Source organism: Oryzias latipes, chromosome 15 (assembly GCF_002234675.1).
Source record: "Oryzias latipes chromosome 15, ASM223467v1".
Lineage (NCBI taxonomy): Eukaryota > Metazoa > Chordata > Actinopteri > Beloniformes > Adrianichthyidae > Oryzias > Oryzias latipes.
In genome coordinates this window covers 29636995-29652887 of record NC_019873.2, presented here as the reverse complement: position 1 = coordinate 29652887, position 15893 = coordinate 29636995, and the positions used below count along the sequence as shown (strand labels likewise).

At 47.6% G+C, this 15893-nt stretch overlaps 2 protein-coding genes across 8 annotated transcripts in view; one reads left to right on the top strand and one right to left on the bottom strand.

Moving 5' to 3' along the window:
• The first annotated feature begins 636 nt into the window (after positions 1–636).
• Positions 637–4317, top strand: eif3l (eukaryotic translation initiation factor 3 subunit L). Of its 5 annotated transcripts, none has more exons than XR_002874777.1 (16): positions 637–789; positions 1050–1119; positions 1285–1495; positions 1580–1659; positions 1804–1865; positions 1945–2014; positions 2098–2171; positions 2319–2490; positions 2558–2712; positions 2802–2972; positions 3051–3184; positions 3274–3447; positions 3516–3705; positions 3789–3951; positions 4163–4236; positions 4267–4313. XR_002874777.1 is itself a non-coding variant. In XM_020709794.1 (16 exons), the coding sequence occupies exons 1-15, from the start codon at positions 760–762 to the stop codon at positions 4232–4234; spliced, it is 1746 nt and encodes a 581-aa protein (XP_020565453.1). In that variant the 5' UTR covers positions 637–759; the 3' UTR covers positions 4235–4236; positions 4267–4317. The 5 variants fall into 5 exon arrangements, 4 of the variants coding, with proteins under 4 accessions (XP_020565453.1, XP_020565455.1, XP_004077546.1 ...); XM_020709794.1 differs by having other exon boundaries at positions 3789–3869; positions 4267–4317; XM_020709796.1 differs by having other exon boundaries at positions 4163–4317.
• Positions 4318–4443: 126 nt separating this feature from the next.
• The window catches only part of cdh23 (cadherin related 23), a 178854-nt gene continuing 167404 nt past the window's right edge, over positions 4444–15893 (bottom strand). The window contains exons 46-69 of one of the 3 annotated variants that reach the window (XM_023963384.1): positions 15658–15861; positions 15107–15565; positions 14883–14999; positions 14587–14811; positions 14312–14481; positions 13947–14084; positions 13463–13582; positions 12979–13156; positions 12693–12904; positions 12333–12515; positions 12147–12260; positions 11926–12055; positions 10272–10535; positions 8980–9141; positions 7777–8033; positions 7591–7688; positions 7309–7429; positions 7141–7220; positions 7019–7059; positions 6882–6942; positions 6592–6721; positions 6400–6519; positions 6079–6189; positions 4444–5711 (exon numbers count right to left, since the gene is read on the bottom strand). In XM_023963384.1, coding sequence (XP_023819152.1) covers positions 5370–5711; positions 6079–6189; positions 6400–6519; positions 6592–6721; positions 6882–6942; positions 7019–7059; positions 7141–7220; positions 7309–7429; positions 7591–7688; positions 7777–8033; positions 8980–9141; positions 10272–10535; positions 11926–12055; positions 12147–12260; positions 12333–12515; positions 12693–12904; positions 12979–13156; positions 13463–13582; positions 13947–14084; positions 14312–14481; positions 14587–14811; positions 14883–14999; positions 15107–15565; positions 15658–15861 — 4037 coding nt within the window. In that variant the 3' untranslated portion in view covers positions 4444–5369. The remainder of the gene's footprint in view (positions 5712–6078; positions 6190–6399; positions 6520–6591; positions 6722–6881; positions 6943–7018; positions 7060–7140; positions 7221–7308; positions 7430–7590; positions 7689–7776; positions 8034–8979; positions 9142–10271; positions 10536–11925; positions 12056–12146; positions 12261–12332; positions 12516–12692; positions 12905–12978; positions 13157–13462; positions 13583–13946; positions 14085–14311; positions 14482–14586; positions 14812–14882; positions 15000–15106; positions 15566–15657; positions 15862–15893) is intronic. The other 2 variants (XM_023963385.1, XM_023963386.1) reach the window with 2 other exon arrangements.

Genomic DNA, 15893 nt, shown 5'->3' with positions numbered 1-15893 from the left:
CTTGCTATCTGTGAAAGAACTGTATGCAGCCACATAGCATGTGCAACCACAAATGCAGATTCTGAGTCATGGTTTCTAAAGTGGGCAGAAGAACAAGTCACAAACAAACGTAACTGTTCCAAGGGCGTGGAGTTTTGTAAGGTGCTTCCAAACAGGGACAGTCTCGGGTGAAGCAAGTTTGATATTAAAAAACACTGTAAAGGAGCCATCTCATGTAGTTATTTACCATCTGCACGGAGAACATTAGGATTGGTCGTAATTTTATAGTTCAAACCGACTCAGAAGGTTGAAATAAATTATTTAAAATAGAAAACAAAGATGTTATATTACATCACCAGGAGTCAGTGTGCTTTTAGCATTTCCTGATCTTTTATGTTTGTACACTTCTGAAAATAAATAGACACCAAGCATATTGACCATATTAAAGTGCATATTTTAGAACTGTTCTGAAAAACTTTGAGTAATTTGTTTATGGGAAACAATAAAAATAAACTAGTTAAGCAAAGAACTGCTTCAAATGTACCTTTAGTATTCGTTGTCTGATGCAAATCTCACTTCTTCACAGCAAGAATTATCAGCTGAGAACCACACCAAACTCAATATCCCATCATGCACCGCTGAACCATTTCCTGAGTTTCTCCTTCCGGTTTTCCTCCGTACTTCCTGTCAGCGCTGCGTGGTTTAGCGGCGTTAGCTTGTGGGCATCACGCATAGCTTTTCTCCTGCTCTGTCGCTGAATTTGTCACAGAACGCGCGAACATGTCGTACCACGAAGAAGAAGAAGTAGTAGTAAGTTTACACGAATACGCGCAGATTTCCAAAGTTAGCTTTGAGTTAGCCATGATTTAGCCACTCTGGGTTCCAGCCGGTGGAGCAGAAGAGCTCGCTAGCCAGCATGCTAATGTTGTTCTGTTTGGTCCTATAATATCTCTTTATCATCTGGAACGGTTCCGTTATGTTCGGTATTGATGTGTGAAACCTAGTTTGTCGTTAAAAACTGACTTGACGGGTCTGGATCGCCGCCATAACAATCCCCCGTTTGTCCACAGTACGACCCATACGCCTACACGACCACCACCACCACCACCACCACCACCACCGACTACGACCTACACACCGGTGAGTATGCCGTTAGATGTGCAGAGTGATGTCACTCACTGTGACGTTTCTAACTCCCATCAGGTCAAAAGGTCGTGGCACAGACCTCAGCTCTGCTCCAGACTGAGGAAGGAACATTTGATGAAGCCTCATTCGTTGAACAAAAGTTTTCCCGTTCGCCTCCAGGTGACCCCAAAGCAGACCTGGCCTTTGAGAGGCAGTATGAGCAGCAGACGTACCACGTCATTCCAGAAGTCATCAAGAACTTCCTCCAATATTTTCACAAAACCATCTCCGACTTGATCGATCAGAAGGTCTACGAGCTGCAGTCCAATCGGGTGTCCAGCGAGAGCATCGAGCAGAAGATCTACGAGATCCAGGACGTCTACGAGAACAGGTACGGCCGAACCGTCCCGCTGAAGCCTGCTCAGGATGATGGACACGAGCCTGACTAGTGTTTTCCGGTTCTGCTCCTCATCAGCTGGAATAAACTCACGGACCGTTTCTTCAAGTCGTCTCCGTGGCCGGAGGCCGAGGCCATCGCTTCACTCGTTGGAAGTGGTGAGAGCAGCGGGTCATGCTTCAGGGGAAATAATCAGGAGTTTCATTTTGTGGAGAAACGTTGACATTTTTTAGAATAGTCTCCTAAATCCCCCTCAGTCTTTTCTGTCCTTAGAAAAAATGATATCTGCTTGTTTGTTGCAGACGCCGTGTTCCTCATTCTCTATAAGGAGCTGTATTACAGACACATCTACGCCAAAGTCAGCGTAAGTGTCAGCGCAGCAGAAACACTGCAGTGCATTGTGGAACCTTATTTTGACTAAAAGTTTCTATTTTTTAAATCAGGGGGGCCCGACTTTGGAGCAGAGGTTTGAGTCGTACTACAACTACTGCAACCTCTTCAACTACATCCTCAGTAGGAGCTGCCGCCTCCTTCTGCTGATCTCAGCACTTCAGGAGAATCGGGTTGGTTGCTAACGTGAGATTGTTTGTAAACAGATGCCGATGGCCCCGCCCCTTTGGAGCTGCCAAACCAGTGGCTTTGGGACATCATCGACGAGTTTATCTACCAGGTACATGACAAGGTTCTTCCAGTGCAAATGATCAGCCGTGGCGTCATTAAAGGTCGGCTCACTGGGCCGTCGGTGGCATGGCGAACAGGAAGTACGGCTTTGGAGTCGCGGTTGAGATAAATGACGTCACTCCTCGTGTCTCCTCAGTTCCAGTCCTTCAGTCAGTACCGATGCAAAACGGCTAAAAAGTCAGAGGAGGAGATCGAGTTCCTGAGGAACAACCCAAAAATCTGGAACGTCCACAGCGTTCTCAATGTTCTCCACTCCCTGGTGGACAAGAGCAACATTAACCGCCAGCTGGAGGTCTACACCAGTGGAGGTAAAGACAAAAAAAGATCTTTTTTTTTTTTAGCTTTGCCCTTTCAAACCTCTTCGTCTCCATGCAGGAGACCCAGAGAGCGTGGCTGGAGAGTACGGACGTCACTCTCTCTACAAGATGTTGGGTTACTTCAGTCTGGTCGGCCTTCTGAGGCTGCACTCTCTGCTCGGGGATTATTACCAGGCCATTAAAGTTCTGGAGAACATTGAGCTCAACAAGAAGGTAGGATTGGAGGCCACCTGATGAACTCTGTGACTCCATGGGTGCAGAATTCTCCAGAACCTTCTGGATCTTTGCCTTTCCTCTTCCAGAGCATGTACTCTCGTGTGCCTGAGTGCCAGATCACCACCTACTACTATGTGGGCTTTGCCTATCTGATGATGCGCCGCTACCAGGACGCCATTCGCGTCTTTGCCAACATCCTGCTCTACATCCAACGAACGAGAAACATGTTCCAGAGGTCCACCTATAAGTATGAAATGGTGAGGAAGAGCAGGTGATCGTGGATGCTGGTGACCTGAGCAGCTGATCTTCACACAACCTGACTGACCTGCTTTCAGATCAACAAACAAAACGAGCAGATGCACGGTCTGCTGGCCATCGCCCTCACCATGTACCCGATGCGCATCGACGAGAGCATCCACACCCAGCTCAGGGAGAAGTACGGCGACAAGATGCTGCGCATGCAGAAGGGGTGAGTGGGCCGGCCCTCCCCAACCCGCTGCAGCTAGACCGCCGCCTCAGCTAGACCGCCGCCTCAGCTGACCCTCTTTACCTCCTCAGAGATCTGCAGGTGTTTGAGGAACTCTTCAGCTTCGCTTGTCCTAAGTTCCTGTCGCCCGTGGTGCCAAACTACGACAATGTTCACTCCAACTACCACAAAGAACCCTTTCAGCAGCAGCTGAAGGTGTTTGCTGAGGAGGTGCAGCAGCAGGCGCAGCTTTCCACCATCCGCAGGTACTTCCTGTGAGCTGCAGCTCCGAGGCCTTGTGCCCGCCCGTCTAACCTTCATTGTGTCGCTGCAGCTTCCTGAAGCTCTACACCACCATGCCTGTAGCCAAACTCGCAGGCTTCCTGGACATGACGGAGCAGGAGTTCCGAATCCAGCTGCTCGTCTTCAAACACAAGATGAAGAACCTGGTTTGGACCAGCGGCATCTCTGCTCTGGACGGAGAGTTCCAGTCTGCTTCTGAGGTGGACTTCTACATCGACAAGGTAGAGCGTGTGGACACCACGAGGGCGCCGCGTAAGGACGACATTAGACATGCTGCTCACACGAGTGCGTTCCCCTCCCACAGGACATGATCCACATAGCAGACACTAAAGTGGCTCGTCGCTATGGAGACTTCTTCATCAGACAGATCCACAAGTTTGAGGAGGTACGTTTGGATCTTTACTCTGAACGGACAGAGCGGGCGGTTGGCGGCTTTTTCTGGCATTTACCTTAAGAGAAGTTGACCCGTAAGTGTTGGAGTAACCACAGGCCGTTTGATTCCATCAGATTCTGATGCAGAGAAAAGCAGCTTCACGTTAAAGTGTAGCAGATGGAAGCAAAGCCACTTTATCTGCGTCAGGATCCGTGGAGTTACGTCAACACTGGAGCAGACGTTTCAGTGCTAAACATTTGATTTCCTGTTTTGTGATCATAAACAGTGTCCTTTGTCTCCCACAGCTGAACAGGACGCTGAAGAAGATGGCAGCCAGCGGCGCCGCGGCGTCCTCCAGCAGCGCTACAAGCCGATGAATCCCACGAAAACTCCTCGGTCTCCACTCTGACCCTTTTGTATGAAACCTGGCAACAATAAACATTTGAGTGATCTGCAGAAACGTTTGCGTGTTTTTCTTGACATTGACCACTAGATGGCAGTGTGTCGTTTTCCTGCAGGCAGTAGAATTTCTGAGTTTAAGGGTTTTTGTCCGTCAGTCTGCATTATTCCACTGACGTGAGGCAGATGCTGTTGCATATTTTTTTTATTATCACATATCATCCCACAACATTTCCAAACACAGATCTCAGGTCAGGCTGGTGACAATAACAACAAATAAAAACATACAAAATGAGAATAAAAAATTAAACTTTCCCAACATTCAATAGAAACTGTCAGAAAAAGGAAACACGGACTTTTCGACCGAAGCACAAAATACTCCAAACATCCAACATTATTCACGGTTTTCAGAAGCCAGCCTTTTTTTTTGAAAAATATCTGGAATCTTTTTTGGTATAAAATAAATCAAGTAGCTCATTTTGAGCATGACTTTTACTCCTCCACACGGCAGTGTCAAGTCTGTGGGCTCAATGCCATCTTCCTGTAAAACGGGGACACTTCAGCCTTTTCCTCCCACTTTTCTTTTAAATCAAACAAACAAACGTGTCACTTTTTTCGTGTTTGGACATCTCTGTCATCTTCCTGGATTAAGTTTTTGAACGTCAACTGTTGTCCTTCCAGAACGGAGGATTTCTTTTGTTTCCTTCATCAAGAACGTCCTGTGTGGTGCTGGTTGGAGGGAAACGCAGTCCTCATGTCTGAGCTAAAGTTCACCAACAAGCTCAGAACAAACAAATGTGGAAGTTCTCCCCTCCAAACGCTGACTGCACCTGTCTTGTAGTTGGCCGTTCGCCGGTCAGAGCGTGTCTTTAAGGTCTTTTTTAAGTGTGTGTGTTCGGCCTTCCTTGAGTGTTTGCAGCCCAGGAACAACGTTGAGGAAAGTCCCGCGCTCCACGCAGCTGAGCCAGAGCAGAACGCCTCACCGATGCGCTGGCGTTGGCTGACCTAGACTGCACACATTCCTGTCCTCTCCAGCATTATCAGGTGGAGGTGTGGAGGCACAAGGACACACACCAGTGGCTCTGGCGCTCAGACCAGCGAGGCCTCGGCTAGTCATAACTCTGTGATTTCCAGGGGGCTTCCTGACAGTGCGTCGCCATCTTTTTGGCGATGCATCGGCGTGGACTTTGCAGATTCAGTGCGGGCGTTGCGCTCTGAGTACAAGCCTCCGTCTGCATTCAGAGCCTCCAGAGAGCGTGCTAGGGCCCGTTGGTCGTCCTCTGGCAGACTGCTGAGGTCAGAGGTCAGTAGGGTTCCTGTGCTGCCGTGGACCACATGCACGCCCTCGGGGCCCTTCAGCTCCACAGGAAGTTTGTGCTTGAACCGCAGAGGGCCGTGACCTCCACCCACGTCCAGATTTTCGTCCTCATCCTCGTCCAAATCACTCTGGATCAGCTTTTCGGGGTTAGAAGAAAAAGATTTGATAAAGCTAACATAATGAGCTGAGATGCTGTTGATAAAAGCACATCAGACGTGTTAAGATACAGGATGAAAAGAGGAATCTGTCAGCTTAGTGAGCAGAGTGTTCAGGACAGTCAAAGGGTTTCCACTGGCTCTGGCTAAAGACAGTCAGTGATGAGGTTACCCTAGAGGAGAAGAATGATGGCTCATCAAAATCAGAGCAGGAAAATGCCACCACTGACAGCAGAAGCAGAGAAAGCTGTCCAATCAGAGAGGATGTCAGAGGCGGAGCTTGGAGGAATGCTAGATCACTCGTCAGCAGCAGGTGGTGCAGACGGTACACTCGCTGCTCTGAGCCCACCTCAGTGACGGACGAGCGATCCCCCGGGCCGGTGGATGCTGTGACCAGCCGCGCTGCAAAGAGCTTTTTCATCCTCAGGTAGTCGTCCAGGACCACCTTCAACAGGGAGCCCTGATGGGACGGTAGTGGGGATCAAACACTCAGCAGCCATGAACAGGACGCCCCTGGGGGAGCGTCTGACCAACAGCTAGACCCAAACAGCTCAAACCTTCTACATCCTGAGCTGACAGAAGGTCATCGTCTGCCTCTCTTTGGGGTTTGGACCTGATCGCATGCTTACTCAACCTTTCAAACAAGTGGTGCATCCCTAACCAGACTTACCTTTATGGGCCCCTCCCTCATGATCTGACCCAGTTTAGCAATGTTATCATACTCCTGGATGGCCGCTCTCAAGTAACGGTCATCCTCAGGCCTCGCCTGGGGCTCTCGGCCGAAGGTGCCCTGGGGAGGAGAAGACGCTTTAGGAGAGGGGAGGTGTGACGGCACAGGGCGGCGCTGAAGAGTCACAATCACATGGGTACGCGCCGGGCTGTTCCACAGGTCGGTGATCTCGCTCAGGTTCTCTGGCAGGTCGTCCTCGTGGTCAGCTTGAACCGCCAGCTCCAGGTTGCGGCAGAATGGGTCGAGCCAAACCGGGTTCGCCCTGCAGGGCCGAAGAGATGAAGGTTTGAAAGGAGGACAAACAGTAACGCAGCAGCATGAAGCAGCGTCTCAGTGAAGATGGAGGAAGACCGCAACACGTGATGAGAGAAAACAAGTCTTCTTCATATTTGAACCCATAAAGAGGAAAGCATGAACCCTACCCCTCAAAGGAGTACTTGTTAGTGTTGGGCATGTCGAGGACGTCCATCAGACCCTGGTTTCCTGTATGGCGGAAGATAAGAACTTCAGGATTTCACATTAGAGGAGAACATTTCACCAGGAAGAACCAGGATCATACCTGTTGATCCTGCAACGATCGCTTTCAGCTTTCTTTGGTGTCTGCAGGAGAAAGACGTACACAGAATAATGGTTAGTGGACAGCAGACTGAAGTGAGCTAACGGAAACTCAACGTCTCTTACACTCTGCGATAATGCCAGTTCATCGTTACAAACAGAATTCCTGCCAAACACAGCAGCACCGCCAGGATGATGATGACCAGCTGTGCAAAAACCACAGGGAAAGGTGTGAAAATGGAGCCAGCGCAGGTGAGATGTACCGCAGCCTGTAGGGCAGTGCGTCTCACAGACCTGCAGTGTGGAAATGTCATCGGGCACTTTGTCACCAACGGCAGGCTGAACGTCCACAACGTTGTACGTTCGGAACAGCTTCCTCAGCTGCTCCTTGTTCTCGTCGATCATCTGGATCACTCTGAAGATGAGAAAATATTGCAAACACACAGTCGAAGTTCCAGCCGATTACAAAAGCTCAGGTGAAGCACAGAGGCTCAGGTGAAGCACAGACGTTCAGGTGAAGCACAGACATTCAGGTGAAGCACAGACGTTCAGGTGAAGCACAGAGGTGTTTCAAACCTTTCAACGTCCAGGATGGCGTTGGTCTGATTGTTCACGACGTGGATGAGCATGTCCGTCTGGCTGTAGCTCACTCTGCCTTTGTTGTCTACGTGGAACTAGATCACATGAAAAGGAGGCAAAGATGGCGGATATTTAAACAACCAAACAGCAGTTCACCGAGGCAGCAGAGGACAGAAACTGAACCTGTATGTCATCCAGGTTCACGATGGAACCGGTGATGTTTGACAGAAGGTTGAGGAATTCTTCCTTATTTGCACGAACAAAATCAGGAATCTCGTTAAAGACGATCTTGAGGCGCTGGTCGTCCCGGAGGATGTAAATGTTGACGTTGGCGGTGGTGCTGTGTCCAGCGTAGTCCCGAGCCAAAATCTCCAGCTGGAAATAACCGGGATTATAGGCTGTGAAGAGGTCGTACGTGCGGATGACGCCGTCTGTCAAACCTGGAAATAACAGAGAAAAAGTCAGTTCAGTTCAAAAATTCAGGATTTATTCTGGTGTTTCTTGACATTTCACATAACATTTGGGACAAACTGAGTTGAACACAAAGAATGACACAGAAAACTGATTTATTCTAATGTTATGATTCACTGAAGATAATTGAGCCATTCTGCAAAGATCTGGAAAAATGGATTTTGTACATCGTGGTAGTTTTGTTTGGTTTGGCGTTTTTCCAGCTTTTGTGTGGTAAAACTTTGAACCAAATTAGATTATAAATGAGAGATTTATATAAAAAAAGTTTATTTGTGCAGCACATGATTGTGTACAAAGACAATACAAAGTGCTTTACATAAAACATTAAAAGAAAGATTTATTGGAAATATTAAAAGAGTCACTAAGTCAAAACAAAGTGAATTTCAAGTCAGTTTAAGTAACTGTGCAGATGTAACCTTTGAATAAAAACGTTCAAATGCATCTGAGAACAGGTGGGTCGTCTATGGAAGCATTTCTGTAGCATAATGAAAAATAAAATCAATACCAGAAATGCTTTTGCATTATCAAAATGAAGCTGCTTTTGTCTGCAATCCGCCAAACCTTTATGGATTTTCAGATCCTTTTAACCAAAGGTTGTTTTTTTTGTCTTTATATATAACTGTGTATCAACGCAGACCATCAAACCTCTGGTAGAGAATTATTTTATTTATTTATATAAAATATGCAAATTGAAGCTTTTAGCTAAAAACTCTACTTCATTTTTTTAAATGTAAGTGAAACCTTTGTGACAAAAAACAAATATATTGTGATTATTTTTATGAAATGTCTACATGAAAGAACAAAAGAGTTTGAATGTTATTGTCGTACTAAAAGTCCACAGACTGTCTTCTGTCTTTGGGCAGGAGGTTGGGAGTTTTGTCCAAACTGGTGAATTCCAGTGTTTTAGGAACTCGCCTATAGTGAAGACGCTTCCAACGTCCTCGCTGCCGTTGCTCTGGGACTGGAAGTAATGGATGGTGATGATGTGATAGAGGACGACGCTGTTGTTTCCAATGTCGTTGTCTATGGCCAGAACCTTGATCAGCTCAGAGCCCACTTTGGCGTTTGCTGCAACTCCTGAAGCAGAGAAGGGAGGAAGCTTCTGTCTGTGCGTGCAGTCACAAAAAAGGAAATGAGTCCCTAACGTAGAGGTGAAACCAGATGAAAATCAGAATTCACTGAAAATATGAAATAACAGTTTCCTGCTAAAAGTCGGGTTTAGATCGCCTCACCATATTTATCCTTGAGCATCAACACCAAGAGAATTCATTTGTAACAGTTTGAGATTTCCAACAGTGTTATGGAATATTTCTGATTTAAAGCAACTCCTGCTTTTTAGAGCAACTTTTGATGCAAATCAAGAAGTAAAACAGTTAAAACGTCTGCATCGAACTTCAAACACACATCCTTTATTACTCATCTTTTCTTGCTCATCATTTACTGAAATAAGAAGGACGTGCACACACACACACACACACACACACACACACACAAACACACACACACAAACACAGTGGACTGGGCAATATTTTTTCTCTCGGCTGAAATTCTTGAGTGAAAATTAGACAGGAGGCCATAACTTTCTGGTTACTTTGTAATTTTGCAACAAGCACAGGTCTGACTTTTGCCGACATTCGCCACTTCATTTCTTCAGATGTCGTTTCTGTATTCTGCTGAGTCGTAAAGATGACTCTGCATTTTTCTGCAGACTACATCTGCCGTCATCTAAACATTGTTTCAGTGTTTCCCTGTGAAAAGATCAAGTCTTTATTTCTTTTCTGATTGGCCAGCCTCTTCATTTTCCCAGCCAGCAAAATGCCACAAACTTTCATTCATCTTCTTCTCAACCTGTTTTTGTCCCTTTGGGGGTCAGGGCAGGGGGGCATTCTGACCCAGGGCAACAATCACACTCTCACAGTCACACCTAGGGACCTTTTGGAGTTTTAGAGTCACCAATGAACCTATGAAGCATGTTTTTGGACGGTGGGAGGAAGCCGGAGTCCCCGGAGAAAACCCACGCATGGAGAGCTAACTCCACACAGAAAGGCCCCCCATTGGTGTTCTGGTTCAGGTCCCCCAGGTGAGGCAAGAGAGCTCACCACTGCGCCACCACGCATGGGATCAAACAAACTGATCGGATCGGGTTCTTTCAATTAACATGATGTTCTGGAAAACCTGCGGTTTTGGACCGAGTCAGCACTCGTTACCTGCTGTGTATTCTGCTTTAGTGAAGCGGGGCGTCTGGTCGTTGATGTCCTCCAGCTCGATTCGGACTGCCAGCAGACTTGGATCAAGAGCAGGATCCAAAGCTTTAGTGCCTGATGACCTCTGACCCTTGGGAGGGGTCCAGCTCCGGTTGCTGGAGGCCTTAATGATGATGGAGTAAGATGGTGTCACTTCCCGGTCCAGTTCCTTGAGCACCCTCAGCTCTCCTTCTAGACTCAGGCCGAAGTTTCCGTCACTGTTTCCGCCTTGATGGAAAATGTTTAGAGTAAAGAAAAATCATTTGAAACGTTTTTAGTAGGGACTGAAATGACTGTTGGTGACATTCTCATGCTTTTGAAGCTTTCTGACCACAGCGAGAAAAAATAACATTTCAGTAAGTTGAAGGTTTGGAAGAGAAGTATTTCCTGAAAAGTCAGCTAGTTTAAGCCATGTAAAGTGTGGGGGGGCCTGTTGAAGTGAACATGGAGGAATTGTGGGAAAACACCGAAGGGCAGATGCAGCCCTCCCTGTGCAGGTTCTGCAGGTTTTTGGGTTGTCCGGGTCCATGGAGGGTCACAGAGAGGAGTGGCTGCATCTTAAGGGGGGGGGCACGTGGGTCTGTCAGTTCCCTTGAGGCTCGTACAGCCACCTTAAGGGACATCATGAAAATGGAACGTACCACTGTCGGGCGTGTGGTAACTGTATTGTAAAGTTCTGATAAGGATAATGGAAGTCCCACGCACCTATAACGTACAGGTGATGATGTCGTACGGCGTCCTTATGCCACTCTAGTCGCTGGTAAGGTGTGAGTACTGACTCTTTACTGACCGCACACAAATGGTGCACGCACGGGGTGTGCACGTGATCCATAAGTGCCCGTAGGACATCCACACAAACTACACTCTGTCTGATTTCTTCATTTCTAACAGTCAGGCTGCAGCAAGGAGCGTCGTGTCACATGAGCATCACTAACGAGCCCCGTGTACAGTCTGCAGGATTGGGGGGTTAAAAATCAAAATCAAAAACATCTGAACACCACGCCTGCGTCTCACCGATTTCCCTCTGTACGTGTTGTCTAAGTGTTCACTACGACCTGTCGCCCGAAGCATGAACAAAGAAAAAATAGTGCATGAACATTTTTTCTCTCCACGGGTTCACTGAGCGTCTACCACCTTCATATTTCCTGAGGGTCACCTGTGAGCCCCGTACAGGTCTTCTACCTGCAGGCAGCCCGTATCCACTCACAAGGACAGATGTGACTGAGACTTCAAACAAAACAACTTTTGAGGCCCCCCCCCAAATCTTATTTGATTATTTTTGGGTTAAAAGTCTTCCATCAAGGCGCTGGGGGGCTTTTTCCAGTCAGTGTTGGTACCAACAACAGAATGAGGGTTCCTCTACCAAAGGAAGCAGAGACCTCAGTGACTTTCACCTTATGGACGCGGTTCTTTACTGTTTGTCCTCCGGCTGAGGCCTGAGGTATGTGCACGTCTATATTCTTATATAACATCTATAACCATTTAAACTGCTTCATCCAACTGTGTTTGTTCATTTTCAACAACAACATTGTTCTCAGCAGTTACAAAAGGCTTTGTTGACTTCATCATGGAAATAATGAGGTTCCACTGAAACAGAATCCTGGCTACACGTTATTACCTGCAATGAAATAGAAGACGATGGCGTTGGAGCCTTCGTCTGCGTCCACGGCCCTGGTTACGTTTCCCACTATGGTGCCAGGGGGGGACTGCTCAGGCACTGACAGAACTTGGTAAGGCAAGCTGCCACGCTGAGGCGCACACAAGCACAACGGCAAGAGGCTCAACACAACATGCAGACACTATCATGACACCTGTACAGTGCAGGAACCGATTACTCACCGGGGGTTTGAGGAAGACAGGTTCATTGTCATCTATGTCCAACAGCGCCACCTGCAGAGGCTGTGTGGTCTCATAAGGCACTGGCTGACCCAAGTCATGGGCCACAATGATAAGCTGAGGGGGTCATGGAACACACTTAGAGAACAGCGCTGCTTCAGGGGGAGAAGCTGCAGGCTGCAGACTCACGCTGTACAGGGCCTGCTTCTCTCGGTCCAGTTTGACTGTGGTGGTGATGACTCCGGACAGAGCATCAATGTGGAAGTTCTCCCAGTCTCCTGTCTGCAAAAAGGCATAGCGGACTTCTCCGTTCACTCCCGCATCGGAGTCTGTTGCATAGACCTCGTACACTAAAACGCTAGGAGGCTGCTCCTGTGGACAGAACCGAACCCAGAGTCAAAGAGAAAAACATTTCATCAGTTACACTGTTCTAACCCATCAGGGAAGCAGGTTTTCCCTTCAGTGTTTTATGCACAAATACATCTCCAAAAAGCAAAATTGTTACTCAAACTTCACTGATGTCACGGCAGCAGGTTTTGGAGCAGATACCTCATAGATGTGAATAATGGTTCCATTGACCGGTCTAACAAACACAGGCCTGTTGTCATTCACGTCGATGACGGTGATGATCAGGTCAGCGGTGCCCCACAGAGGGGGGCGACCCTGATCTGTTGCCACCACAGTGAAGTTGAAGCTTTCCGTAGACTGAAGCAGCCGCTGAGAACGGATCAGTCCAGTGATTGGGTCCAGGGAGAAGGCGTCTGAAGACGGACAGAGACGGACTAAAGATGCCTGTAGATTCCAGCCTGACAGAACTTCTGAAGATTATTTATACCCAAACGGGATCCGAGCATGCTGTAGAACACAGCGGCGTTCTCCCCCTCATCCAGATCAACCGCCGTGACCGTGACCACCGACGTCCCACTGGGCTCGTTCTCAAACACGCTGACGTTGTAAAGCCGCTTCGTGAAGCGCGGACGATAGTCGTTGACGTCCAAAACGGTCACCAAGACCTGAAGGGAAAGGAAGGATTTTCTGTGGGTCCTGGTGTCAAGCTGCAGTTAAACGTCTCCAGTGATCCACTTTTTAGTAGCTTTTCTCTCAAAGGTTTGGGTTAACTGACTAGTTTCTCCCACTTTTAGCACAAATCTCTGACAACACAAATATTTGAAAAACTCTTTTCCATTGTAAAAAAACATGTTCTGAGAATCCCCAAGAGGTGCTTTTAGGAGGAAGTGAAACATTCTTGACTCCTCTATGAATTTCATCAGATAACAAAAAGGAAAAACTACAAATTGATCACATCCTGTTTCTTGTACCTGGACAGAGTTTTCTCTTCTGTTGTTGGAGCTTCCACCAGGGTTGTCTCGAGCAACAGCAGTTAAAGTGTAGTGGTCTTTTGTCTCTCTGTCCAGAGGAGAAAGGATGTAGATCTCTCCCTGGTGGGGAATAGAAGGGAATAGAAGAAATAGGTTTGATTTTTGACAAAAAACTGAAAACTACGAGGTTTTATTCACGTTTTTGACGTTTGTTCTGATCGTTCCTAACTACGCTAGTCTTTACCAATGATCACCAAAGACAACAAAACTTTAATTTCTAATTTAAACAATGGCTTCAACTACAGACACTGAGGTATTAGCATCATTTTAGTTTAGTTCTTTAAATTAAATCTGAAGTGATTTCATACGACATTTACTCGAACCATCCCAAAACTGGACACTTTTCCCCTGAACTGCTGCGACTTCTGATAAAAAGTAATTTATTTTAGATTTCTAAAAGGAAAAAGCGTCTGGCTGAACTTACCGTCGTTGGCCTGATGGCAAACTTGCCCTCCCCATCAACCAGACTGTACTCAATAGCAGCAAAGAGACCAGAGTCAGCATCTGTGGCTCTGACGCGAACTATGGTGGTACCCAGGTCCACGTTTTCAAACACAGGCTCCTACAGGCGCAGAAAGACAAACTGAAAGGGATGTAAAAAGGAACTCAAGCCAAGTTAATTAACAAAAAGAAACTGAAATGTAAACTTTTGTTGACTGCTGCTGCCATTAGTTCATATTTATGCCCATTTTCTCCCAAAGACAAATGAAAATATCAAACCTTTCCCTCAGAGTACATATGTTTTTACTTTGCTCAAATCAAAAACCCTGGACTGGTCTGGTTTGGTACCTGGTAGGAGGGTTGTAAAAACACAGGGTTGTTGTCATTAACGTCCACTATTTGCAGATAAACCGGCAGCTCAACACTCCTGGGGGGGGAGCCTTGGTCCCGAGCTTGTATAGTGAAATTCAACCACTGCACTTGCTCAAAGTCCACCGTCTTGTTGGCTACAATCTTTCCTGCAGAACAACGATGACAGATAAACTTAGAGAATTCAAAGACTGAGATATTTATTAGGAGAAATTTCCTCCTTTTTAAAGTTTTTCCTAGATTTTTCATGGCACCTGTTGAAGGGTCCTCCAGTCTGATGTATTCTCCTCGCGGCAGGTTGAGGAGCTGGTAGGTGACCTGGCCATTGGGACCTTTGTCAGGGTCTACGGCAGACACAGACAGCAGTGTGGTCCCTGGCTGGGCCCCCTCTAAAATCTTCTCTGTGAAGTTGGTTACCCCAAAGGGCCGAAAACGAGGGGCGTTGTCGTTCACGTCCAGCACGTTGATGGTGAGCCTCGCTGGAATGGAGGAAATATCTTAGAGAAAGAAGCGAACGCCAATTTTCTCCGTAAAAGGATTCCAGACTCACCGTTAGGAACGCTGGTGGACTTATCAATAACATCGCTGGCGTTGTCGTGGACAGACACAATGATATCAAATGTGGCCACCAGCTCTCTGTTGATAGGGTTACGCACAAAAACTGCACCTGGGGAGTCATCGCGTGTTTATGTCCACAAATGCACATTTACCACATCCGTCATCCAACAGCACACGCTTCTGAAGATCTGAAAACGGGACCGAAATCTGTCTCACCTGTGTGCAAATCGATACCGAAGGACTGCTGAAGCCCATTCACCGGCTTATTTCCATCGTCCTTCGCCTCCACTGAGATGATGTAGTACTCCAGCCGGGGATTCAGATCGGGGTCCTCTGCAGTCAGCGTAGCAACCACCACCCCAGGAGGGGTGGACTCATTCACATTAATCATGGTTATAGGTTCAATGAAACGAGGCCTCGAGTCGTTCACGTCATCCAGGATAACCGTCAGCGTGGCTGTGCCCGACAGAGGGGGTGTGCCGCGATCGATTGCCACGACGACGAGTCGATAGGATGCACGCTCTTCTCTGTCCAGTGTGGTGTTGCCCACCAGCACTGCGCCGGACAGCGAGTCGACCACAAACCGGTCCTGAGCGCCGCTTTCCAGCCGATATGTGAGCCAGCCATTGGAACCAGAGTCAGCATCCGTAGCAGACAACTGAGTCACCACCACACCTGGATGAAGCAAACGCAAGGTGGGCGACGAGCTGAAATTATTTGCATGGGTCGTCGTGACCCCAGCACATCCTAAACACAGTACAACGTACCAGTTGGGCTGTTTTCAGGAAGTCGCACGCTGAAGCTGGAAGGGCTAAAGACTGGAGGATTGTCATTCTGGTCCAGGATTGTAATGGTGAGAGGGACACTGCTGTTCAAACCTCCAATGTCCTCTCCCACCAGAATCAGCTCCACCCGGGGATCCTGAAATGCCTCTCGATCCAACTTTGCTCCCTGACGCACGAGCAAACTGCCTACATGGAGACACAGACAGACAGTCCTGGAC